This window comes from Carassius carassius, chromosome 32, assembly GCF_963082965.1.
Source record: "Carassius carassius chromosome 32, fCarCar2.1, whole genome shotgun sequence".
NCBI classification, from domain to species: domain Eukaryota; kingdom Metazoa; phylum Chordata; class Actinopteri; order Cypriniformes; family Cyprinidae; genus Carassius; species Carassius carassius.
The window spans coordinates 21,861,511-21,888,455 of record NC_081786.1 but is presented as its reverse complement, the minus strand read 5'-3'; the positions used below and the strand labels follow the sequence as shown (position 1 = coordinate 21,888,455).

General features: G+C 34.8%; 1 protein-coding gene across 1 annotated transcript in view; it reads left to right on the top strand.

The window, feature by feature from the left end:
- tmem63c (transmembrane protein 63C) overlaps positions 1-26,945 on the top strand; it is a 44,470-nt gene that overhangs the window by 5,324 nt on the left and 12,201 nt on the right. Inside the window, exons 2-15 of the mRNA XM_059520765.1 lie at positions 13,329-13,608; positions 15,011-15,090; positions 16,677-16,764; positions 17,359-17,396; positions 19,388-19,530; positions 21,062-21,113; positions 21,232-21,340; positions 22,155-22,228; positions 22,384-22,464; positions 22,538-22,658; positions 22,864-22,997; positions 24,453-24,575; positions 26,290-26,443; positions 26,589-26,695. Coding sequence (XP_059376748.1) covers positions 13,375-13,608; positions 15,011-15,090; positions 16,677-16,764; positions 17,359-17,396; positions 19,388-19,530; positions 21,062-21,113; positions 21,232-21,340; positions 22,155-22,228; positions 22,384-22,464; positions 22,538-22,658; positions 22,864-22,997; positions 24,453-24,575; positions 26,290-26,443; positions 26,589-26,695 — 1,538 coding nt within the window. The 5' untranslated portion in view covers positions 13,329-13,374. The remainder of the gene's footprint in view (positions 1-13,328; positions 13,609-15,010; positions 15,091-16,676; positions 16,765-17,358; positions 17,397-19,387; positions 19,531-21,061; positions 21,114-21,231; positions 21,341-22,154; positions 22,229-22,383; positions 22,465-22,537; positions 22,659-22,863; positions 22,998-24,452; positions 24,576-26,289; positions 26,444-26,588; positions 26,696-26,945) is intronic.

The window sequence follows — 26,945 nt, the reverse complement described above, 5'->3', positions numbered from 1 at the left end:
GTGTGTGTGAGAGAGAGAGAGAGTAAGAAATAGTAGCATGGCATCCTTGGTATCAGACAGAGGTTAGGATGTCTGACTGAGATATATGAATGACCAGCGTCTGGGCCAGTTAACATACCTCAAAGGTTGCTTATTAAAACTGTAGCTGTAAAAATAAATATGAAAGAAATGATGGCTCTGAAACCATTGATGAAACCATTAAGTAGACCAAGCAGTTCTTTTCGTTCCTTGTACCAAATGCCCGTTTTACCCTATATTTATAGGTGAAAAAAAACCACAGTGGCTCATTTTTTTGTAGCTTATGTCATTGGTGTCCAAACTTGCTCCTGGAGGGCCAACATCCTACAGAGCATGGTCAAAGACTTCAAAAACACAAATATGGTGCACTTCTATTACTTATGAATGGGAAAAAGTGCAAGTCCCGCCTTCTGAAAAAAAGTGCTAATTGCTAATTGGCATAGACATTGCATCACTGCAGGTAATGTGAGAAACTCACACTTAGGACTGCATACGCGGGGGCTAGTTGGATGGTCTAGCCTGAAAAATAAGCTTTTCTATGCTGTTTGAGCATAAGAAACAACATTTTTTAGACAGTTGTTGTCAGATTTCATTGGTGATTTCAAGGATGAAATTGAATCGTAAGTTTGGTGATCAGCTTTTAAGGATTTAAGGTTTCCCCATTCATAAGGAACTTATTCCTTATAGAAGGTTCATATAGAAGTTTGTTTCCATCACTAAATAGTAATAAAAAAGGCAATTGCAACTTTTTTTCACAGAATTTCAAGATATAAAGTCACAATTGCATGTCATAAAGGTCAAATTGTGAGATATAAATGTGGAATTCTGACTTGTTCTCAAAATTGTGAGTTTATATCTTGTGATTCTGATTGACACCCAATTACTAGTTAATGTGTACATTTAGAAATTGTGAGATATAGACGTGCAATTCTGAGAAATCATCAAAATTATGAATTATAAACTCACAATTCTGACTTTTGCTTTAAAGCAAAGTTATATCTTGTGATTATAAAAACATGCAATTACAAGTTAATGTATAAAATTAGAATTGTGAGACATAAATTCTCAATTGTAAGAAAGTAGTCAATCCTTTTTTTAAGCAGAATTGGACTTTGTGAGTTCAGGAATGCAATTGTGAGTTTATACAACCCAGTCTTCACAGCAATTTCACAAATCATCCAAATTAGTAAGATTTGTAAAAAAAAATCATATGTATTTTATGAGGTGACAAATTCATAGAAAATTCATACGAAGGACCACACCTAACACCAACCCTAAACCTACCCCGTCATACGTCATACGAATAATACATACAAATAGGTCATGATGTAGTGTTGGAAACAAATAATTCCCAAAGCGATTCCAACTGGGGAAAAAAAAACATTATTTTAAAACTGGTTTCCAACCTATGAATGGCTTACATATAGTTTTCAAATTAAGCTGGGTTAGAAGTAGGCTATTGCATCATCAAAAAATGAATTCCTTTATGTTTAATATTGGCTTGGCTGATGCAGCTTGTGTGTGTGTGTGTGTGTGTGTGAAAGAGTGAGTGATAAGCCAGATTGCTGCTTTGATGTCACATAACTGCATTCATGACTCATATCCTTTCCGTCAAGAATAGATCTTAATAGAACATAAAGAACATACTGAAATAATCACCACTGCACAGTTTATGCAATAAATGTGCATCACTCAAAAAGATAAAAGCATGGGACGATGGGAAACCCTAGTTAGGATGGTTTGCTTAGGCAAGTTACACAGGGCAATTTTGGCACCTTACTTAAATCATTGTGTATAGTTATTTTACAGACGTGTAATTCATTTACTCTTATTTCAATATATCCTGCATCAAATATTTGTATTTCTGATCACCATATTTTCTGATTCTGAAAGCAAGGAACAGGTTGGACTAATCAATTAACAAATCAGAATGATCCTAAATAGGCCTACTAGTTCCCTAATCAGAAATTGGATATTAACAGCTTATTTACATCTATGAAACAAACTTTGGCTGCATCTGCATTAATCTAGATACATTTGAAAATGGCGTTTTTGTTTTGAAACGCTCTTTGTCCACATTTTTTAACCAAAAACTTAAAATTTGCTTTACTGTGCGTGCTTAAATCCCCAAAAAAGCTCACTGAGATGATACAGACATAACCTACATGATACATTTTTGTGTAACACAATGTATCCACTTTGGAGAGCGTTTTAAAAAAAAAACTGCTTGACAAAGCTTCCTTGACATAAATGCCATCTCAGAGTGTACCAAAGAAAAAAAAGAGAGAAAAAGATGCATTTTCACAATTCCAGCATTGTCAGCCAGATGAATGGATGCCAATGAATAGGACATTACATTTTGGTTAAAATATTGGTATTTTATTAAAAATATTGATATTTAGCCAATGGATATTGACAAAGTATTTCCTATAAATTTCGACTTTAATTATAGGATTTCCACAGTAAGTGGGTGTAACGAATAAACCTTCCTTCAGCTTCAGAAATGTCTGATTGCACATGAAGGCAGCATAAACACATCTAATGAAACTGAACTCAAAGTACCGAACTTCGCAGACAAGATGCCTATTTAACAGACATCTATGCCTAGAAACAGTCCTTGGTATTATTCCTGAAAACTCCTAGGGGTATTTTGAAAAAAATTCCAACCATAAGTTTTATGGTGCAATAGAGCCCTACAAAGTGGACTTCATAATATTTGAATATTCAAATAAGTGAGATTCCAAATTGTAGGGAATGCAATGAAAAGCACAGCCACATGGCATATGGAACATTTGTACTTCGATATCAAGTCAAATGTACAGTATAAGTTTAATTCACCTTAGGAGTGTTGCTATAGGCAGTTGTGGGCAAGTATAAAGTGTACTACATACAGTATGGTAAGAAGACACATGCATATTTTAAATGAACCATATCACACTTATTTTCACATTATACATCGCAACTGTTATTTATCAGGCTTTTAAGTATTGCATTTTACAAACATTTACATATTGGACACCTAGAATCTGTGTGATTCAAGTTTGATGATGTATTAGGGCATTCCAAAGGAACAAATATTATCAAGGGAAGTGAACTTCTACAGACACCCCATGCTGAGTTTGTAGGGAGCTGTGAAACTGCGTAGGGGCACTGTGAATTGTAACACGGCTTTAAACATTGATGCTCAGCAGCATTTGTCCTGTGGACACGGACACACAGGAGGCTATAGAAGCCACCAGTAAGCAACCTAGCAACTGCTTAGGAACATGCTACAAACACTCAGAACACATTGAAGATATAAGAAAAACTATAATTGCTATACTACAATAATATTATATCTATATTAGTATAATTGCATAACAGCAGCTTTTATTAGGTTTTTCTTATCTAATGTGCATATTTAATTGCAGCAATGCTTTGTCATGTGGTTGATTCATTATATCACCAAGTCTGCTCCAGGACTGTGGGCTTTATGACCTCTAGATTGATGAGAATGTGAGTTGTGGATGGTGGGGTTTCTTTCATCTCGGCAGGAAGCTCCCTGGATATTCTGTGGCTAATCTATCCATTCAGTCACAGCGAGTCAAGTCAAGGGATTCCCGTCTGAAGTATGAGTGGGAAAAGTAATGTAATATTTCCTGCCTAGCTGGATTTTCAGTAAGTCACTGATGAAATTAGATTTTTTTAAATCTAAAAATGTATTCAAAAATACAGTTAAATGGAATTAATATATTAATTCTTATTTAAAAATAGATTACTGAAAGAAAACATACGTAGATTAGCATACTTTTTTATATTAATATTCATGTATTTTTAGTAACATTATTAACACACACACACACACACATTTATATACATATATTAGTCATTTTTATATCAAAGAAGTTTCTTATGCTAATTAAGGCTGCATTACTTACAAAATAGAAAAAATAGAAGAAGAAAAAAAATATATATATATATATAATTTATTCTGTGATATAAAGCTGAATTTGATTCTTCAGAAATCACTCTAATGCTGATTTATGGTTCAAAAATGTGCTGTTATTTTAAAAAATGTATTGATTATTTTAATTAAATAAATTTTAAATAAATAAAAAGATCAGCATTTATTTAAAATAGAAAAAAATAATTAAAATTCAGTTTTGCATCAATAGTTGAAATTGTAATAATATTTCACAACATTGATTTTATATATATATATATATATATATATATATATATATATATATATATATATATAATTGTAAATATTTTGTTTTAAAAATATAGAATGCTTTATTGCTTATTAATAATTGCTTAATTTGTTTAATAATTGCTTAATTTGTTTAATAATTGCATAATAATCTTGAATAAGTTATAAATGTATAAATGTATTTGTAATTTTTTTCTCAAATAAAAACCACCAGAAAACTGTTATAGCAGTAGCCTGCACCTCTCTATTTGGGAAGCAAGATTACTTCCAAAACGCATCAGGCAAATGCAATAAGAAGTAATTCTGAAATATGACGCTGTGACTCATTTGTATTCAGGAGCTCTCCAAATCTGAGAGCTGATTTGGAGGAAACAGAAATGTAACCTATATTCAGTGACTTTGCAGTAAAATATGCAAGCACAACACAGACAACAAGTACTCACTGATCTCCCCGCATGAGCCATCAGACTCTGATACACCAAGTTTATGTGCTTGCTCAAGTAGGTAATGGGACTTCATCTGACAAATGGTTTTACTGTGTGGACAAGCACGGTAGGTGATTCTTGTGGTTCAGATGTAAGGGTAATCTAATATTGAATTTCAGGCCTAAAGGCTTCATATATATATATATATATATATATATATATATATATATATATATATATATATATATATACACAGGTGCTGGTCATATAATTAGAATATCATCAAAAAGTTGATTTATTTCACTAATTCCATTAAAAAAGTGAAACTTGTATATTATATTAATTCATTACACACAGACTGATATATTTCAAATGTTTATTTCTTTTAATTTTGATGATTATAACTGACAACTAAGGAAAATCACAAATTCAGTATCTCAGAAAAGTAGAATATTGTGAAAAGGTTCAATATTGAAGACACCTGGTGCCACACTCTGATCAGCTAATTAACTCAAAACACCTGCAAAGACCTTTAAATGGTCTCTCAGTCTAGTTCTGTAGGCCACACAATCATGGGGAAGACTGCTGACTTGACAGTTGTCCAAAAGACGACAACTGACACCTTGCACAAGGAGGGCAAGACACAAAAGGTCATTGCAAAAGAGGCTGGCTGTTCACAGAGCTCTGTGTCCAAGCACATTAATAGAGAGGCGAAGGGAAGGAAAAGATGTGGTAGAAAAAAAAAAAAAAAAGTGTACAAGCAATAGGGATAACCGCACCCTGGAGAGGATTGTGAAACAAAACCCATTCAAAAATGTGGGGGAGATTCACAAAGAGTGGACTGCAGATGGAGTCAGTGCTTCAAGAACCACTATGCACAGACGTATGCAAGACATGGGTTTCAGCTGTCGCCTTCCTTGTGTCAAGCCACTCTTGAACAACAGACAGCGTCAGAAGCGCCTCGCTTCAAAAAGGATTGTACTGCTGCTGAGTGGTCCAAAGTTATGTTCTCTGATGATAGTCCACTGTGTTTTCTGAGGTCCAAGCTCAACGCACCGTATACCAGGAAGTTTTAGAGCACTTCATGCTTCCTGCTGTGGACCAACTTTATGGAGATGCAGATGATTTCATTTTCCAGCTGGACTTGGCACCTGCACACAGTGCCAAAGCTACCAGTACCTGGTTTAAGGATCATGGTATCCCTGTTCTTAATTGTCCAGCAAACTCGCCTGACCTTAACCCTATAGAAAATCTATAGGGTATTGTGAGGAGGAAGATGCGATATGCCAGACCCAAGAATGCAGAAGAGCTGAATGCCACTATCAGAGCAACCTGGGCTCTCATAACACCTGAGCAGTGCCACAGACTGATCGACTCCATGCCACGCCGCATTGCTGCAGTAATTCAGGCAAAAGGAGCCCCAACTAAGTATTGAGTGCTGTACATGTTCATACTTTTCATGTTCAAACTTTTCAGTTGGCCAAGATTTCTAAAAATCCTTTTTTGTATTGGTCTTAAGTTATATTCTAATTTTCTGAGATACAGAATTTGGGATTTTCCTTAGTTGTCCGTTATAATCATCAAACTTAAAAGAAATAAACTTTTGAAATATATCAGTCTGTGTGTAATGAATGAATATAATATACAAGTTTAACTTTTTGAATGGAATTAGTGAAATAAATAAACTTTTTGATGATTTTCTAATTATATGACCAGCACCTGTATATAAAGCACAAAAAACAATACAAGATCATCGAATATTTTGTGGATCACATATCTTACTGGCACTGGCAATATGCAAGTTTTTGTACCACCCTTTTGGGGAAAATTCTCAAAAAAGTTCTCTAATAGATCAAGAGGACAAAACCACTTTCAATCATGTGTTCAAAATGTCCACCACAGAAGAAAATGTCATCATTTGATTCTGGCTGCATGGTGTTGTGATAAACATATTTTTAGTTGGTCATTAGGCTGTTCGTTCAGTAGCAGACTGACATTTGGGCAAAATAAAACATTTCCTTAAATTCAAACTCAATCTATTTTTTTTTTTAGATTGTTTTGTACTAGGACTCCAGTATGAATACACATATACACTGTATGTATACATATGCTAAAATGTTTTCAGAGAATGATCCTGATGCATTGATAGTTATGATTGTGATTTGTTCTATTTTCAATATTCAGCATTAGTTGAGTTTAGTGTGAAGAACATCATGATTTCCTTTACACTGCCTTACGATTGTGAGCAGCATGGCAGCAGTTCTGTTTGTACTGAACCAGAAAGCTCACGTTGGGTTTAAACCCAGTGTCTCTCTGCCGCTTGAGGTGTCTTTGTGTCATTTTTCAGCATTTCATCTGGAGCTCAGGTGGCTTTCTTTGCATTTCCAGCTGCTCACCCCACAGCCATGGGACTGTAGACGCTTATGTGTTTCTTCTGTTACTCTTTTTTTTTTTTTAAATAAACTACAAAACAAACACCTATTAGAGTAAGATGGCTCTTAATTTCGAGGAATATGAAATAGTTTATCTCCCATTATTTCACTATTATGGTTTATATTATTTGTGAAATGTTAAATAATGTATTTTTCATGATGTGGTACAGGAGACAAACACGTAACGAAGAAGATGATGATGATGATAATACAAAGTCTTTAGTAATCCACATGAGGTAATCCATTGTGTTAATGACACAATAAACATGGGACACAGAACACATGGAGGGAAAACACAACATAATAAGTCCAGGGCTATTTTAGTAGGGCATGTTGTTTATTTATGTGTTGTACAGCATTGTATAGTATACTATGTGTATCCAGGTTTTTGCGGCCAGAAGATGGGAGTCAGACTATAAAACAAAAGAGCCATTTATGCACCATCTGTCTGACTGGAAGAACTCATCTTTGTCAGCGACAGTGCAGTGTCCTTGGGTGCTATTGGTTGTTTGTTTGATAGTAGTAAAGTAGTGAATTATGTGGCATTATTTTCTTACAACAATATTTTTCATACTGGTTGCCTGTACAACCCTATTTAGATACCAAGCTTTATATTGCAATGTAAACATGGTTTGTGGTACTTGAAAAAGAGCTATGTAACTGTAACTGTTAGCTAAATGCAAAGATATTCAAATTTTAATATATTTGATATAAACTTATTGCAGTATTGTATGGATATAATTTTTATTTTTTAAATTGTTTAATACATTGTTAAATATTTCTAAAGAATTTAAAAAAAAATTATCAATGGACTTGAAATTTTGTCTGAAAAAAATAAATAAAGGTATACTTTTTAATCAGACTTTAGCAAGTCAATTAAACTCCTGGGATATTGATCTTGGCTGCGTTCCCCAAAAGCTTCGTAAGCCTATGAAGTTCGTAAAAATGATTGTATGATTGATCTTAATATTACAGTCTGTTTCCCAAAAACATCATAACTTAAGTAGCACTTGAAAATCATTGTACATCTATGAATGCTCTGTAAAGCCATAGGTGCATCATAAGAAGACATTTATGTGGTCACCTGCAGGACAATGAGTAGATTACACATTTAAGTTTATGCAAGTACAATGTGATTATAATATAACTATTTGATTTTACTTTATCGTACACTTTATTGCAAATTTTTTCTTTATTATTTATAAATGAAATAATAAAAAATTGAAGAAAAATATAAATACACATCTAAATTAAATGACTGAATAAAAGGACAAAAAAAGAAGTGATGTAGGAAATATGCTTCAAAGACTGGGCGATAAAATCTGTCAATGACTTGCTGACATGCACGAAAACCAGCCATATATTGGACCCGGAAATAAAGTTTCTCTCTCTCTCTCTATATATATATATAGATATATATATATATATATATATATATATATATAAAGTATATTATATATTATTATGTAAAGTATAATATAATATAATATAATAATTGTTATTATATCCGAGTTGTCTGGATTAGGTTAACATTTCAATAAACAATCGTGTTCTACAATTACCAGCCATTCTATTAGGTGACATTTCAGATCTTGACAAATGGATAGCGACTCCTAAGTAGCACTTAAAGCACAGCTACGTGAAATTGAATTAAGTGCATTTTTGGGAAACGCACATGAAACAAAAACGAATGATTGTAAAATGACTCATAGAAAACGCTCTTAAAATCAATCGTTATCGAGAAACGCAGCCCTGGTGAGTTAAGAAGCAGAGGCGGTTGTTAATCAGTTTCAGCTGCTTTTGTGTTAATGAAATTAACAACAGGGACACTAGATGGGCAACAATGAGAAGACCCCTAAAACAGGAATGGTTTTACAGGTGGAGGCCACTGACAGTTTTTTTCCCCTGAGGGCCTGACATCCTCTAGTGGGCCCTGTGCTCACTGCCCGGCAGCGTGGAGCTTGATTGGCATTCGACACTGAACACCAGAATTGACATGTCCGCCACTGGTGCCCTGTGCTTTTCAAAGATCAAGTCAAGTCAAGTCACCTCTATTTATATAGTGCTTTAAACAAAATACATTGCGTCAAAGCAACTGAACAACATTCATTAGGAAAACAGTGTGTCAATAATGCAAAATGATAGTTAAAGGCAGTTCATCATTGAATTCAGTGATGTCATCTCTGTTCAGTTAAATAGTGTCTGTGCATTTATTTGCAATCAAGTCAACGATATCGCTGTAGATGAAGTGTCCCCAACTAAGCAAGCCAGAGGCGACAGCGGCAAGGAACCGAAACTCCATCGGTGACAGAATGGAGAAAAAAACCTTGGGAGAAACCAGGCTCAGTTGGGGGGCCAGTTCTCCTCTGACCAGACGAAACCAGTAGTTCAATTCCAGGCTGCAGCAAAGTCAGATTGTGCAGAAGAATCATCTGTTTCCTGTGGTCTTGTCCTGGTGCTCCTCTGAGACAAGGTCTTTACAGGGGATCTGTATCTGGGGCTCTAGTTGTCCTGGTCTCCGCTGTCTTTCAGGGATGTAGAGGTCCTTTCTAGGTGCTGATCCACCATCTGGTCTGGATACGTACTGGAGCCGGGTGACTGCAGTGACCCTCTGATCTGGACACAGACTGGATCTGGTGGCTACGGTGACCTCGGAATAAGAGAGAAACAGACAAATATTAGCGTAGATGCCATTCTTCTAATGATGTAGCAAGTACATAGGGTGTTATGGGAAGTGTTTCCGGTTCCGGTTAACCTAATTAATGCAGCCTAAAAATCCTTTAACGGATTTGGATATTAAAAGCATATTAGTATGTTATGTGTAAGCCAGGTTAAAGAGATGGGTCTTTAATCTAGATTTAAACTGCAAGAGTGTGTCTGCCTCCCAAACAATGTAAGGTAGGTTATTCCAGAGTTTAGGCGCCAAATAGGAAAAGGATCTGCCACCCGCAGTTGATTTTGATATTCTAGGTATTATCAAATTGCCTGAGTTTTGAGAACGTAGCGGACGTAGAGGATTATAATGTAAAAGGAGCTCATTCAGATACTGAGGTGCTAAACCATTCAGGGCTTTATAAGTAATAAGCAATATTTTAAAATCTATACGATGTTTGATAGGGAGCCAGTGCAGTGTTGACAGGACCGGGCTAATATGGTCATACTTCCTGGTTCTAGTAAGAACTCTTGCTGCTGCATTTTGGACTAGCTGTAGTTTGTTTACTAAGCGTGCAGAACAACCACCCAATAAAGCATTACAATAATCTAACCTTCTAGCCTGCATTTGACATTGAGAGCATAGGACGTAATTTAGATATATTTTTGAGATGGAAAAATGCAGTTTTACAAATGCTAGAAACGTGGCTTTCTAAGGAAAGATTGCGATCAAGTAGCACACCTAGTTTCCTAACTGATGACGAAGAATTGACAGAGCAACCATCAAGTCTTAGACAGTGTTCTAGGTTATTACAAGCAGAGTTTTTAGGTCCTATAATTAACACCTCTGTTTTTTCAGAATTTAGCAGTAAGAAATTACTCGTCATCCAGTTTTTTATATCGACTATGCATTCCTTTACTTTTTCAAATTGGTGTGAAGAAATATAGAGCTGAGTATCATCAGCATAACAGTCTGATGTTGAAAGCATTCCTTCAATTTTTTTGAGCAGTGTATATTCTGCAAACTGGAAGTTCAATTCCAGATTGTATTAGAATTTGCGTCTGTATATACTGTACAAGAGCCAGATGCTGGGTGGCTTGGAGTGGTGAAGTTAGTTATCGTATTTTTGTAGGGGGCAGAAGAAGGAGAAAGTTTATGTTCAGGAGACTGTGACCTGATACCAGCACAGAAGGATCTAGAGTGGCCTCTCACTCTCTAAAACAAACCACTGAGTGTCTCATGTCTGCCGTGACCACACTGACAAACTCAATTTCAAAACTGATTGCTGTGGACTCTACAGTAAATCACACTGTAAAAATGATGATGATTAGTAAATAGTATTTGCTTGGTATCTTGGACCTTGTATATTCATAGTCCAGTTTCTGATCTAGTCGTGTCAGAAGTGTGACAAATGAAAACATTTGTCAAGATGATGACAAACTAGAATATGAAATAAGCTAATTGCCTGACTTTAAGTGATTCAAATTATTCTTAGCATGAACACGAAGATTTTATTTTAAAGATTTATTCATTTGCCACAATAATGTAATGTGTTTAATTCATCTGCATATTATTAATTCAGTGAACATTTTTAAATGATCGACAACACACATTTTTAATAGTACTGAAAAATATTAAATCTGTTGAGACAGCATTTATTGATGATGAATTACTTTATATGATCTTGTTATTATGATGGGATTTATTTCATGATTATATTTTCACAGTGCCATAACAGAACTAGAGAGTAAATTTGTTAGGACAAACTCTGATGTTGGCTTGAGAAAGCCTTAAATGTTTGAAACAGCTAATATGGTTTTAGCATTTTTAGCACATAGCTAATATGTTTTAGTTGTTACTAGCATGTTTTAAGATGTTGCTAGATGGAATCAGTATATTGCTAACTTTTTAAAACATGGTTTAACACATTGCATGATTTAACATGTTGTTTTTTAGCATTTCCTAGGCTAGTTGCTAGGCTTTTCTGGTGATAGACAGCTAGATAGCTAGATATATAAATAAAAACCTGATGGTCTTGCTAGTTAAATACTCTGTACACTTTTGTGCCTTTAGGTAATAATATGTACCTAAAGGTACTAATATAGGCACTTTAGGTACAAAGATGTACCTTTTGAAAAGATACCGTCCCAGTGACAGCTTTTGTACCTTTTTTCTGAAAAACCATTCTAAGGTTTTGTTGTGTGAAATTTTTCTGATCCTGATTCATTGTGTGTTTTGGTTTTATTTTAGATGGCCATCTGATTGACATTACGCACAACAAGAAATGACAGCATCATAACAATCATTACCTTCTGCTGCCTCTCTGTCTCGTTCTCTTAACAATTTTGATGATACTGTAGGTAATAGGAAAACACACGCTTGCTGTGGTTAAACTGTGTGTTTAATCTGTGGATATTTCAAAGATTAGCAGTGTTAGAGTCGACTTGTTGCTGCTGATTTGAGGATGATGTAGCATCTTAAAGTGATTTTATGGGGTTTAAGTGACCGATGTAAAGTGGCTCAGTATATGTATGAGTGGGGAGATGATTTGTTATTACTATGGCAACCAGCAGTTTAAGCCAAACCATTATCTCTAAAATCAACAGTGAGCTGGTTTGTGTTTTCCTGTTAATGTGCTTGAGGGCGATATTCATAAAGGTAATCGAAACACATCTGTTAAACTGAATGGAAGTTGTGCTTCGAGCTGCCCTAATGTTTGTTTAAAGTCTGCATTTCTTTGATCATAAATGCAATAAACAGTTCATAATACTTTGAAATACTATTATAATTTAAATGTTTTTGCTGCATTTATTTATGCAGTTGTGATCACATTTAATTTAATTTCATTATTAATTATTAAAAAGTTTTAATTAAAAATATATTTTTGAACAGTGGTGTACATACAATTATTTTAAATATTTGGATAATATTTTAAAAGTATTACTATTAGTAGTAGAAGTAGTAAAAAAATCATCTTAAAATGTTACATTTATAGCACTTTCTTACACTCTTCTACACTTTTAAGCTATAGTCAGGTCACTTCTCACTATCAAAAGTGTTTTGGTTTAAGGATGGGAAAGTGATCGCAGATCTACTCGTTCTTCTAGACAGCATGAGATTAAATGGATGGGGAAAGACCCCAGTAATCTCACCAGTTTCAGAAAAGATCTGAACAATATCTCAAACTGTGCCCTGATATACCAAAATACAAAAGTCTGTGATCAAAATTCAGAGATCTCGATATAAACATGTTATTTTAGGACTATTTATATAATATTATTTATTAATACTTTAAATTAGCTTTTGTTTTATATTTTCGCTTTTAAATTGCATTTCAGTACTTTTTAAAATAATTTTTACAAAATTGTACAAAGTTTTGTACATTTATCTTTAGCTTTAATGTATTTTTAATGTAATGTTTTTAATGTAACACCGATATGAACTAGAATATTTCTCCTTAACTGAGATGTTCATTAAGTCTCTGAGACTTTCTTTTTTTTTTCAGACTGACTTTTTTGTAGCTGATGTCATCAATTGAGTACATTCAGTGTTATCTTTTCAAACTTTTCACCCGATTACATTTTTTGTTTCCTGTTGTCTCTCCTCAGTGATGCTTTGACGTTGGAAGGGCTTCCTGAGACTCGTGCCACTGGCATGGCGGTGCGCTCTGACCTGTGGGGTACGGCTCAGCCGGTGTTTGAGTCCTTGTCCGCAGGCGGTGGCAGTCCCGTGGAGGAGCTGGACGTCAGGAGTTTCCTGGGCTCACTGATGGAAGAGAACAGCACAGCGGAGAGATGTTATAGCTCTCACTCCCACAGCAGTGTCCTGCAGGGCCTGCCTTTCGGAGGAGTCCCCACCGTCCTCACCATCAACATCGTTTTGTGGCTGGTAACATATTTAAAAAGTTCTACAGCATCGTTTAGCTGCAGCTGCACGACATGAATTGACTTTCTTGATTTACTGATCAAGCGTTCAGTCTGTGCAAGATGTATAACGCTGATATATAATGCCATTGTGCTATGGGCATCCCGAGTTCGAATCCCAGCTCAAGGACCTTTACAACCTCGTGATACAACCTCCCCCTCTCTCTCCCACTTTGCTTCCTGTCTATTCTACACAATCCAATCTTAATAAAGCCAAAATTTAATCTTACATTTTTTTTTTTTTTATAATGTATTGTATGTAAAACTGACACCTTAAATACGTTGATCAGATGATTGTACACAGCAGATGCTTTCCAGATGAAGAGATCTTTAACAAATAATCTTGCTATCTGGGAAGTCATAGTTCACCCCAAAATCAAAAGAAGAAAATACAGCTTGCATAAAATTTAGCTCTAAAGTCCCACTACACCCATATTCAAAATTGAGTTCAAAAGTTTGGGGTCTGTAATTTTATTTTTTATTTTTTTAATGTTTTTAGATTAGATTAGATTAAACTTTATTGTCATTGCACGTGTAAGGTACAAGGCAACGAAATGCAGTAAGCATCTAACCAGAAGTGCAATAAGAAGTAAGTACAGCTTAGTGGGTAGAATTTAGTAAGGAGACAGCTGTAGGGAAACGCTGTTTCTGAGTCAGCTGGTCTTTGTCCAGAGGCTTCTGAAGTGCCTCCTGGAGGGCAGGGCGTTAAACAGTCTATGGTCAGGGTGAGAGGAGTCCTTAAGGATGCAGCAAGCTTGACGTAGACAGCGTTTTCTCTGGATGTTTTAACCATCAGATTCAAAAGATTTAATCGATTATGCAAAATATAAACAGCAAGAGTTTTTATTTTTTTTGTTGTTCTATTTGGTGACATTTTCGGGGGCAGAAACGACACGCTTCACCTTTAAAAACAAGTTGCTAACCAGCAACCAAGGAAGCTCAGTAGAGACCTGTAGCTTCCCAGCAGTCAGTGTTTTCATTTGTCTTATTGTTGACTCTTCCTTCCGGAGTCATTATGAACACAAGTGTGCATGCAGACCTCACTGCCTGTTAGTTTCCAAGACAACCACTCACCTCGTCTCTCTCCGGACAAAGAAATGGCTAATTATTACTGCTGGCCAGAGGTCTAGTGAGTTAAGTGCTTGCTTACACAAATAGTTCTTACTCTATTTATATCAATAGCTTTGACACACATGTAAAGTGACACAGTGACTTCTGGGTATATTCTGGATTATTTGCATTCTCTATATGAGATTAGGTTCACTGTGCACATCATTTACTAACAGTTTCCCTTTTTATTAAGGCCACTCTAAAACACAATCTGTACAGTCTGCTCATATAACTGGTTTGGTGTCTCTGTATTTTAGTTCCTGCTTCTGATCTTCTCCTGTTTGAGGAAGGCAGCGTGGGACTACGGTCGCCTGGCTCTGCTTGTGGAAAATGACAGGTATCATCTCAGAACTGTTGACTGTTTGAAGAATGCATTAAGATGTAAATAATTGAACAACTGTGTGTGGTGTTTGAGTGAACTGAATGCTTAGCAGGTCAGTGTGAGATCCTGGTGCCACCTGCTGGTTACACAGGACAATTTGGATCGTGATGTTATATTATTGGTCTGATTATTTGGTCTGAAACATATATTCTTATATGTAATATATACACATTGATCATATAAGTAAACAATTGAAAGCATATATATATATATATATATATATATATATATATATATATATATATATATAAACCGTATATATAGTAATTTGTTCTTCTTCTGCATTTCATTTTAAATTCCATTTCACTTATATTTTGCTCATATTTTCAAGAGACCTGTTTCTTGAAAAGAAAAACAAACAAAAAAACCTTTAAAGTATTTTCAGCTCACACACACAGTGTCCCTGTGGGAGCAGAGGGTAGAATTCAATCATAAGTCTTAAGACTTCTGTTGCAGCTGCGCTGCTTTATTCTGTATCAGCATGTTGCATTAAAGTCTTTGTTTATGTGAATGTGCAGCTGATTCTTAGTGAGTGTATCTGCAAAGCATTGCATTCGGCCGCAGAAGAGAAAGCTCTGGCTTTCACAGAAATAGCATTTTCACATTTGTGTACACTGGCATTTCACCTGCTCCTTTTCATTGCTTATAATAGACCTTGATGGAAATGCTTGCAGTTTTCTGATCTTAAGGCTAGTTTTGGATCTGGCTTTGAGTTAAGACTCTGAAAAAATGATTTCAGGCCTATCACTGATGGACGCTTGAGAGGGATATTGGTAATAGAAAAAACTTAATGGAGTGAGGGGACTAACAACATACTCCGTTTACAGAAGACTGTGGCTAGTTGTCATAGGGTTTACTGTATATCTTACTACGGTTTTGAATCAAAAGTACATTTGCTTAAATGCTTGTTTTATATGTGGTTATCTGGGTAACACTTCAGATTAGGTAACTCATATGCACTATTAACCAAGAGTTTTTCCTCAATAAACTCCTAATTTGATGCATACTAATTAAGGTAGTTGTTGTAGTTATGTTTAGGTATTGGGTAGGTTTACTGAATCTAAAATATGGTCGCACAGATTAAGGCATTAATATGTGCTTTATAAGTACTAATAAACAGCCAATATGCTAGTAGTGAAGTGTTACCCAAATTAACAAGTATAAAAGCGTTCATCAACTACTATACTGTATAATGAAGGTAGGTTTTAACTGAAATGTTCAATTGTGTTCACAGGATGAAGGTAAACATCACAAGTGTTTTATAGCTTGTGAATTATAAGATTAATTAAATTACATTTCTATTGGAATGTGGAAAACAATGTTTTGCTGTTTTTGAATGTTGTCTTTTACATTTATAGAAATTTGAATTTCTATGGAAGTTTATATTTCAAACAGTATGTTATTGTGTTTGTTAAATTAAATGTATCTTTTTCTTGGGCAGTTATGGGAAATATAATAGAGTTCATAGAATTTTCTAACAGTGTGTGAAGTATTTTTTGAAGTGTTACCTGTCATTTGTATTGTTTGTCTTTGTTCTGTAGCTTGACATCACTTTTCTATGGAGAACAAAGTGAGAAAGAGAAAACCCCGTCAGAATCCAGCCCATCAGACTCAGAGACCAAGGACGTGGTGAGAACCTGTTGTAAAAGAGAAGAAAGAGACAAACAGCATCACAGAAATGTTTGATCATGCAGAAACAGGATCTTTGCTAGAATTTACAACATTTGGCAGTGCAAAAACCCACAGGGCCTTGTCGTTATCAATGACACCCCTGCCTAGAAACAATAGAGTACATATAATAGATTGTGTTTTTAATGTCATATTCACAGTTATGCAAATATACTACCACTGAAACGTACTGACATACAGCACAAACACAGTTCAATCTGTCGACGTGGATTATTACAGAGCGTCGCCCCAGAGCTGATGTCATATAAAATAGCCTGTGCACTTAAACGCTATTTTCTTTTATGCACACTATCTGTCCGTTTATATTCTGACCTCACTCTGTCTCCTTGCGTTTTATGTGCAATGACAGCTCAAGACATCACAGCCATGTTAAAGATATTGCATGCATTTGCATGGCTTTTTCCACTTATTACGCTATCCGCGTTCACTAAAGGGACAAATGATTCTGACAGATGCTAAGCTAGCCAGACGTGCTCTTTTTTTATATGCCAGACCTTTTTATGACACAGTTGTCTTCCCTCCCTTTCTTTATAGGGCTTCTGTTCCTGGCTCACATCTCTGTACCACATGAAGTAAGTGTGCAAGAAATGCATGGTGATGTCATCAGCCAGCGTCCTGTTTGCTCATGTTATATCTCATTAAGCAGGGAAAACACAGGGTGAAGGTGGACCAGCACGCCTAACGTCTGGGCACGCTCAAAAGCCTTTCAGAACCGTAAACCAGCCGCTAGTCTGTCTCCACGGTTGCAGAGATGTTATTTGGACGACTCAAATGGCATGTTGGTGCCATATTTAGCTGGTTCCCTTAAAAGCTTCTTGAACTCCCCGGCGACCGAGAGGCCAGACTGAGAGTTTCCTCGCTCTGTGTGAGGCGAGGACAGAGGGGTGTATGTGTGTGTGTATGAGGGCTCCTTGTAATCATAATAGCCCCCAATGCCTTCATGTATTTGTGTGGTCTTTTAAAAAGGCTGCCACATATATATTATTGACAGAAGTCAATAATTCATTGTAAACACTCTGCAAAGTCTCAAAGATTTTGTGTTTGCTGTTTAGTTCAACTAGTGCAGATCTAGCAAAACCATAGTCATAGGTTTGATTCTTATGAATGCACATGGGTCAATATTTTCAAGATTAAAAAAATGAAAACATTTTTACAAGGAAAGAAAAAAGTCTAGTTTAAATCATGTGCCACATGTTTGTTCTCATGTTGGTTTCATGTGGTTTTGAAAAACTTGAATATACACTACCATTCAAATGTTTGGGGGCGGTAAGATTTCTAAATGTTTTTGTCTTTTATGTTCATCAGAAATACAGTAAAAACAGTCATATTTTTTAAAATATTATTACAACTTAAAACGACTGTTTTCTATTTTATATTATAAAATATGATTTATTTCTTGTGATGGCATGAACTTTCAGCAGTCTTCAGCATCACATGATCCTTCAGAAATCATTTTAATATGCTGATTTGGTGCTAAAAAACATTTCTTATTATTATAATGTTGGAAACAGTTGTTGAATGTTTTTGTGGAAATTGTTTTTTTCAGGATTCTTTGTTGAATAGAAAGTTTAGAAGAAAAAAAAGCATACTGACCACAAACATTTGATTTTTATTTTGTTTTGTTTTGTATTGCTTTGCTTAGTTTTTTTTATTTTTTTTTGCTTTGCTTTGCTTAGTTTTTGTTTAGTTTTTGTTTTGTTTGCTTTGTATAGTTTTTGTTTTGTTTAATTTTTTTTTGTTTTTTTGGTTTGATTAGTCTTTTTGTTTTGTTTTGTTGACTTGGTGTGCTTTATTTTGCTTTGCTTTGCTTTTCTTTGCTTTTTTGTTTTGTTTTGTTTGACTTGGTGTGCTTTATTTTGCTTTGCTTTGCTTTTCTTTGCTTTTTTGTTTTGTTTTGTTTGGCTTGGTGTGCTTTATTTTGCTATGCTTTTCTTTTATTGTGTTTTTTTGTTTTGTTTTGTTTTGTTTGGCTTGGTCTGCTTTATTTGGCTTTGCTTTTATTTTATTGTGTTTTTTTGTTTTGTTTTGTTTTGTTTTGTTTTGTTTTGTTTTGTTTTGTTTTGTTTTGTTTGGCTTGGTCTGCTTTATTTTGCTTCGCTTTTCTTTTATTGTGTTTTTTTGTTTTGTTTTGTTTTGTTTTGTTTGGCTTGGTCTGCTTTATTTTGCTTTGCTTTTCTTTTATTGTGTTTTTTTGTTTTGTTTTGTTTTGTCTTGTTTTGTTTGGCTTGGTCTGCTTTATTTTGCTTTGCTTTTCTTTTATTGTGTTTTTTTGTTTTGTTTTGTTTTGTTTGGCTTGGTGTGCTTTGTTTTGTTTTGCATGTTGTTTGGACCGCAATAACAGAAGATGTCAAAATCCAACGTAGGGTTTTCTTTCGTTCTTTCTTTCGTTCTTTCTTTCTTTCGTTCTTTCTTTCTTTCTTTCTTTCTTTCTTTCTTTCTTTCTTTCCACATACTTATGCATATATTAGTTGGTTTTTGATAAAAGTGTCTGCCAAATAATAAAAAAGCAATTGTAAATAGGCTTTTTTTTAATAGACTTTTTTTGTCCTTATTCTTCCTGTAGGGATGAGGAGATCCGCAGTAAATGTGGCATTGATGCGATCACGTACCTGTCTTTCCAGCGTCACATCATCCTGCTCATGATGGTGGTGTGTTCGCTGTCACTCACCATCATCTTGCCTGTCAACCTCTCTGGAAACCTCCTAGGTACCTCCACCAGATCCATAACTGCTTGGTTACTGTTTACTCTAGTAGTGCTCAGCCATAAAGGATTCATGACAACAGACACAACAAGTTTGGTATCCAGGAAAAGGCAGTAAACTTTAAAACAACATTACATCTTATTTCATCAGTGTGCTTGCACCTAAAGAAAGACTCTTCAGAATAATCTCATGAATTAGTTTTGACAGATTGTTAGTGTTAGAGTGAATATTTTCACTACTGTTCAAAGGTTTGAGGTCAGTAAGAATACTAGTTTGAATAAATGCTGTTCTTTTGAACTTTCTATTCCTCAAAGAATCCTGAAGCCCAGTGTCCAACAAAATATAACTGTTTTTTACATTGCTAATAATAAGAAAAGTTTCTTGAGCAGCAAATCAGCATATTAGATGATTTCTGAAGGATCATGTGACGCTGAAGACTGCTGAAAGTTCAGCTTTGCCATCACAAGAATAAATCATATTTTACAATGTTACAAAATAGAAAACAGTCGTTTTAAGCTGTAATAATATTTTTAAAATATGACTGTTTTTACTGGCTCCTAAAAATTTAGCTTTGCATCACAGGAATAAATTCTATTTTAAAATGTATCAAAATTGAAACAGTTATTTTAAACTATAATAAAACTTAAGTATACCACTGTTTTTACTATATATTTGTAAACATAAGAGACAAAAAGAACAAATCTGACCGACCCCAAACTTTTGACTGCTATGTACATTTTCTGTTTTGACTGGGAGGGAATTCTGCTGAATGTATTTTAACATGCTCAAATGTATTAAATGTAGCTGAAAGTTCTACAGTTTAAAAAAAGGACCAAAGCTGGGAGAATGTGTAACATTTGCGAATGGTTTTGCGGATGCAGATTCCGTGTGGGCCTGAAGAATGAGTTTATGAAAAGCCTGGGAAAACTCTTGAAGATGAAGAAGAGCTCAGTCATAACCCTCCATTAGTGGACGTGTGTAAAAGCATAATTCAGACCACCCTACAGTGTTTGAAGATGGTTGGGAGGCACGATAGAGGGTTAGAAGGGCCAAGTTAAATATGGGAAAGGCCTTGACTTTCCACACCACAAGAAGAGCATTGTGAAAAGCCACTGGCTTTACCTCTTGCTGTTTTATTTCACCTGCAATAAGCGTTTCATATGACTTTCATACGACCTTGGTGGCAGTAGTTTACTGTGGTTCTCTTAAAGTGTTAAATGTGGATGTGTGGTAGACCAGTTTGTGGTGCAGCTTTGGGGCCGGCTGGTTAAAACAGGGTGGGGGTTTTGACACTTACTGTCATCTCTATGCAACTATTTGACACTGTATTTGTGAAATAAATCTGTGCATTTACAAATTTGTCATGGCAACCAAACCCAATGCACAAAGATTGATGTGTAGCGAGTTTTTTTTTTCACATTCAGTTTGCGCTGTACCACATGGGCCTCAAATTACTTTCAGAGTTTTATTTTTGATGCTGGTATGTGAGAAAAGTATGAAATGTTACACAAGTTGTTTATTTCTATGCCTTTCAGGAGATAGCCCACAGAATTTCGGCCGAACAACAGTGGTTAATTTGCCCGCAAAGTAAGTTTGTTTTTTATGATGAATGTAGACCTAAAAAAATGTATAGCCTTGTTGTGCATGTACATATTCACGAAGTTGTGGGCATGATCCTGATAACTTACTTTTCTTTGTGCATTAGGAATATATTTCTGTGGCTGCACAGCATCTTTGCTCTGCTGTATTTTGTGATCACAGTACTGTGCATGGCCCATCATTCCTCACGGCTGGAATACAGAGAGGATGAGAAGGTTGGTGAAAAGCATGTGTTATTACACCTCGTTTCTGGTCCATAACGGGCACTGCTTTTAACAGGTCTAAAATGGGCTTTAAATATTCATATATAATTTTAAAAAAAATTAATAAATAGGTAAATAACTATAATTTTATGAATAATTATTTATTACTAATTATATATTTATTTAAATTTAGAAGGAAGCCTACATTTAAAGAAAAATAATTATTAATAAATAATATATTAATAATAAGTACTAATAGAATTGTATACATTTTATATTGTAATTGTAATTGCTCATTCTGTTTCTCATTAAATTCTATATAAGGTAAAACTGTAAAAAATGTTAGCGTTTCTGGACAACTAGTATTTTATTTTATTTTAACAATTTAAATTTTATATATATATATATATATATATATATATATATATATATATATATATATTGTATTTTTTTTACATGACAATGAAGTGAAAATGTGATATAGACTTTAAAAGTAAAGTAAAAGTTAGATGATCTTTCATTGCACTCTTAAAACTGAAGATTCCAGGAGGGGTTTTTCACAGAGATCACATACAAGAACCATTTTTAGTTCCCTTAAACAAAAGTTTCAGTGAAAAAAATAAAAAAATAAAGTCTACTTTATAAGTATACTTTAAAAAGTTTTTGACTATAAAGAACCCTTATGTGCAATCACCTGAGATATTGTAATTGATCAAGTTTCTACCAAAAAAAAACTCAACACGGTTTGTTTGTTGCCTTGCAAGCACTGCATTTCTTCAAACAAATGCACTTCTAGCTTTTGATTTTTAAATTGTTTTTATTGCAGGTGGCCAGAACTCTAATGATAACTTCAATTCCCAGAGAAATCTCTGATCCTGGCCTGATCGCCAAACACCTGCAGTGAGTGAAGAGCACAGATCTGTTATCCACAGAATTACAACAATTGCTTGATCTCCTTATTCCAGCATATCTGATATTGTCTGATATTGAAATGTCAACACAACCATTCAATTTTCTCTTATTCAAAAGCCAATGTCTCTTCTATCTCCAAACAGTGAAGCCTACCCTAGCTGCACCGTCACTGATATCCGGTTCAGCTTTGACATTCAAAAACTAATGAAGCTGGACTCCGAAAGGTCATTTGCGTTTGCACATCTCCTGCATGACATAGAGCTGAGTCTGCAAGTATTAAAACTAAATCCCTTACAGGCGAAAAGCAATGAAAGGAAGGCTGTACTTCACAACCAAAGCTCAGAAGGAAGGCAGGATCATGATAAAGACTCACCCTTGTGCACAGATCTTCTGCTGTGATTTATGTGGCTTTGAACAGGTAAATGTCCCTCACATAGTCATTATAGATGTCAGAATGGATAGATTTGCATATGTACAGATTGTATACATATAGAATGGCTGGAACTGCACCTCCTCATGTTGGCCACTGGAGACCACCACACACCAGCCGTCAGTCATGAACTGCTCTGCCAGGAGATGTGATACACATCTCTCATGTTTTATGTCATTGTCTTTTTCATCAGGTGGATGCAGAGCAGTATTACAGTGAACTGGAGGAGAAACTGACAGATGAGTTTAATGCAGAGAAGAACCGTATCTTTATGAAGAGGCTGGGCATTGCCTTTGTTACCTTCAGAGATGAGAGAATGACTGCAGTGTAAGTCACATGGATAAATAGCTGATTATTGAGGTGATTTCTGAGAAGAACCAGAAATACTGTAAGCATAGGAATGAGTACCTACATTTAAGAATTAATAAAAAGGTTATTAACATGAAGCACATTTGCTGACAGCTACAGTTGAGGTCAAAAGTTTCAGAATCTGTAAAATGTTAATTGTTTTACCCAAACAAGAGGGTTATTGTTTATTTAGTACTGACCTGAACGAGATATTTCACATAAAAGATGTTTAGTCCACAAGAGAAAATAATAGTTGAATTTATAAAAATGATTCAGTTCAAAAGTTTACATCCCCTTGATTCTTAATACTGTGTTGTTAGCTGAACGATCCACAGCTGTGTTTTTTTGTTTAGTGATAGTTGTTTATGAGTCCTTTGTTTGTCCTTAACAGTTAAACTACTTGCTGTTCTTCAGAAAAATCCTTCAGGTCCCACAATTTCTTTGATTTTCCAGCATTTTTGTGTATTTGAACCCTTTCTGAAAATGACTGTATTATTTTGAGATCCATCAATGTCTGAGGACAACTGAGGGACTCATATACAGTACAACTATTACAGAAGGTTCAAACACTCACTGATGCTTTAATTCATGAATATTTTCAAAAATTAAGATTTATTACCAAATCTGAAATGATGTACAGTTTGTTACTTTATGGTACAGTCTGATCAGTCATCAGTTTGATTTCTGTCAGGTCATTTTTTTCTAATAAAAAAAAAGAGCTAAAATAGATTTTTGATAACTAAAATAGATTTATCCTATGCTAATTAGAAATATGTTTTCCTATTTAAAAAAACAAAATACTTATTTTTAAGTATTAGTTCACCCAAAAATAAGTTTAACATTTACTCACTCTCTTGTCATTCCAAACCCAAAAGACTTCTATTCATCTTCAAAACTAATAAAAAATAAAAAAATAATAAAAATCAAAGCTGTTTTGAATTGAATCTGATGGATTTCTCTCCCTTCAACGAAATTCCTGTTCACCAAAACTTTTATGCTTCAAAAAGTTCACAAGGACATCTTAAAAGTAATCCATATGAATTGAGCTATAATGAAATGATCGCTTCATATAAACAGTAAGCAACACACATACGGAACATAGAGCACATCAAATATGTTACACAGAAGCTATTAAACTCCTTCCTACCAAACCTTTGCAACCCATAACAGCCTTTATATAGTATAGCATAATAAACAAATGTGTATATATATCTATATATAAACAGTTCATTCTGGTCCTAGCGATTGTCTGGTCTGTACAGCATGTTAAAGACCACATTATAGTAATTTAGTAGTCTGCTGAATAGACTATATATATATATATATATATATATATATATATATATATATATATATAAATATAATAAATATTCACATGTTCTCTTGTGCCTTATTGCTAAAATACATGTAATCTCTGTGCTTCTGTTTGTGTAGTATTGTGAAAGACTACAGCCGAGCTCACTGCCGCCTCAGACCCCAGCAGTCCAGCATCACCACAGTGGTGCAGTCCCATCAGTGGGGGGTTTCTTACGCCCCGGCCCCTAATGACATCATCTGGTGAGTCGAATCCATAGCCACATCAACAACTATATCTCGAAACAATAAAAAACTATAAAAAAGTATAGGAATAACCGCAGTGTTGTTTTTTTCTTCTATGAAATTATCTGGATTTACAATGTTTTATATGATGTTTTATTTAACGTTTACTAAGTATACAGTGATCTGAAAGCTGAAGTCATATATATTTTTCATGACATGCTTTGTTCCGGGCCATTACACTTGGATTCGAGAGATGAAATTGGATTAATTAAGTCTCAATCTGAGTGTGTGCCTAGACAGCCACTGTGAAAGCCATTATATCGCTTACATAATATGTGTTGAGAATCATATATTGAGTGAGTGTGAGTGTGTGTGGGTGTGTGTGTGGGGGGGGGGCAGTGTCAGCCTGTCTTTCTGCTTGACTGGACAAGTGTGCGTGTGTGTGTGTGTGTGTCTGAATTCAAGACTTTCTTTTTTATGGATATAAGCTCTAATGTTGTAGCATGTTTGCTTCTTATTAAAACAATTTATTGAAGTGTAAATGTTTTCCAGTTCAGTGTAGCCTGTGAGTTCAATGTTTTGTACCACGGCATTTATAGACTAAATGGTTTTGCAATTTTGGAAAATTAATCAGTGGAAACAATTACTTTTGAAAGGTATTTGTTTGCATTTTATGTAAACCTCATTCTCAGTGTTATGCCTTTCATGTGCATTGCTATTACTTAAAGTGACAGTTCACCCAAAAAAATTTTTTCTTTTGTGGTACACAATGTTAAACACAACGTTAAAAAATGAACTTGAAACTTATTACACACACACACACACACACATATATATATATATATATATATATATACTAATACATATATTATTATTATTATTATTTAAAGTTGTATCTGTTGACATAAGTTAATATACTGTGAACTAATATGAACTTGATTTTTTTTACTTAAAAGATTAATAAATGCTGTAGAAATACATTGTTCATTGTTATATGTACATACATGAATATATATATATATCGCTGTCTTTTAAACTTTTGTTAGTTAAAGCTCTTTTAGAAGTAAAGACCTTTGCTGTGAAACTTTTAATAATTTTATAAAGTAAATGTAAGAGTGACTTAAAAAAAATCTAACTGATTTACATTACAAGCTATCAGAATGTCATATTGTTTTATGGCCATATAAATATCACTCAACTGCATCATATTTTTGCTCTTTTTGGTCCTCTGAATAAGATTTAGGCATTTCATAGGTTTCATATTTTCCTGTATCATACAATATGAAATATAAAAACCTGATGTACAAAACACAACCAAAAAATTTGTTTAATCCACTTTAAAAAATCTTTTATTTTTTTCTTATTTCGTATGTCCGGCTTTACTGGGCCAAGAGTAGAAAATTGTCCGTAGTCACCAATAACAAAATACAAAAATAAAAACTGTAACCAGCCTAATCTTGTTTCAGAGAGATTTCTGACACTTAGCTAGTTTTCGAAGGGTTTGGGGCAGTTTTGAGCTTGAAGACCAGATGGCTGACTAGCTAAACCAGCTGAACAACAGTTTGGTCAGTTTTGGAGACCAGCTGACCAGCTTAGTCTGGGTTTTCCAGCAAAAACCTTCCCGTTTATGTAATAGCAGCTGAACATCCCTGTTACTCTTGGAGAGCGCACACTGTCTGTCCTGTAACTGCAGCTAAGACTGTCGTGTTGATTGGTGCCTGTGTTCGTCCAGGGAAAATCTGTCAGTGTGTGGTTCTCGCTGGTGGCTCCGCTGCGTCCTGCTCAACATTCTGCTCTTCCTCTTGCTCTTCTTTCTCACAACCCCTGCTATCATCGTAAACACCATGGACAAGTTCAACGTCACCCGGCCGGTTGAAAGCTTAAGGGTCAGTGACCATCAAAGCCGTTTTATAACTGTCCGGCTGTATTACACCACATTAGAATGCAAAATAAAACTGAAAGTGCTTTTTTGTGCTGTTTTCGGAAGTCGAATGTTTTGAATTTGATCTTTCACTGTCTTCCACTGTCTAGAACCCAGTAATTACCCAGTTCTTCCCCACCCTGATCCTGTGGGCCTTTTCCATTCTCCTGCCCTTCATTGTGTACTATTCATCTTTTTTTGAGTACCACTGGACCAGGTATGATGCTTTAAACTTTTCTAGTCCCTGTATAAATGTAAGAGGGAGCTCTTTTTACTCAGTTACATTAAAGTGAATGAGCTGTACTGGATATATAATAATAAAAATAATTATTGTATTATTAACACATTATTATTATTATTATTATTATATTTACTAATTTAATGTGAACGTATTGCAATCAGTTGCTAATATGATTCCAGTTATATGTTAAAACAACATGATTTTGATTATGATCATGTAGCTCAAC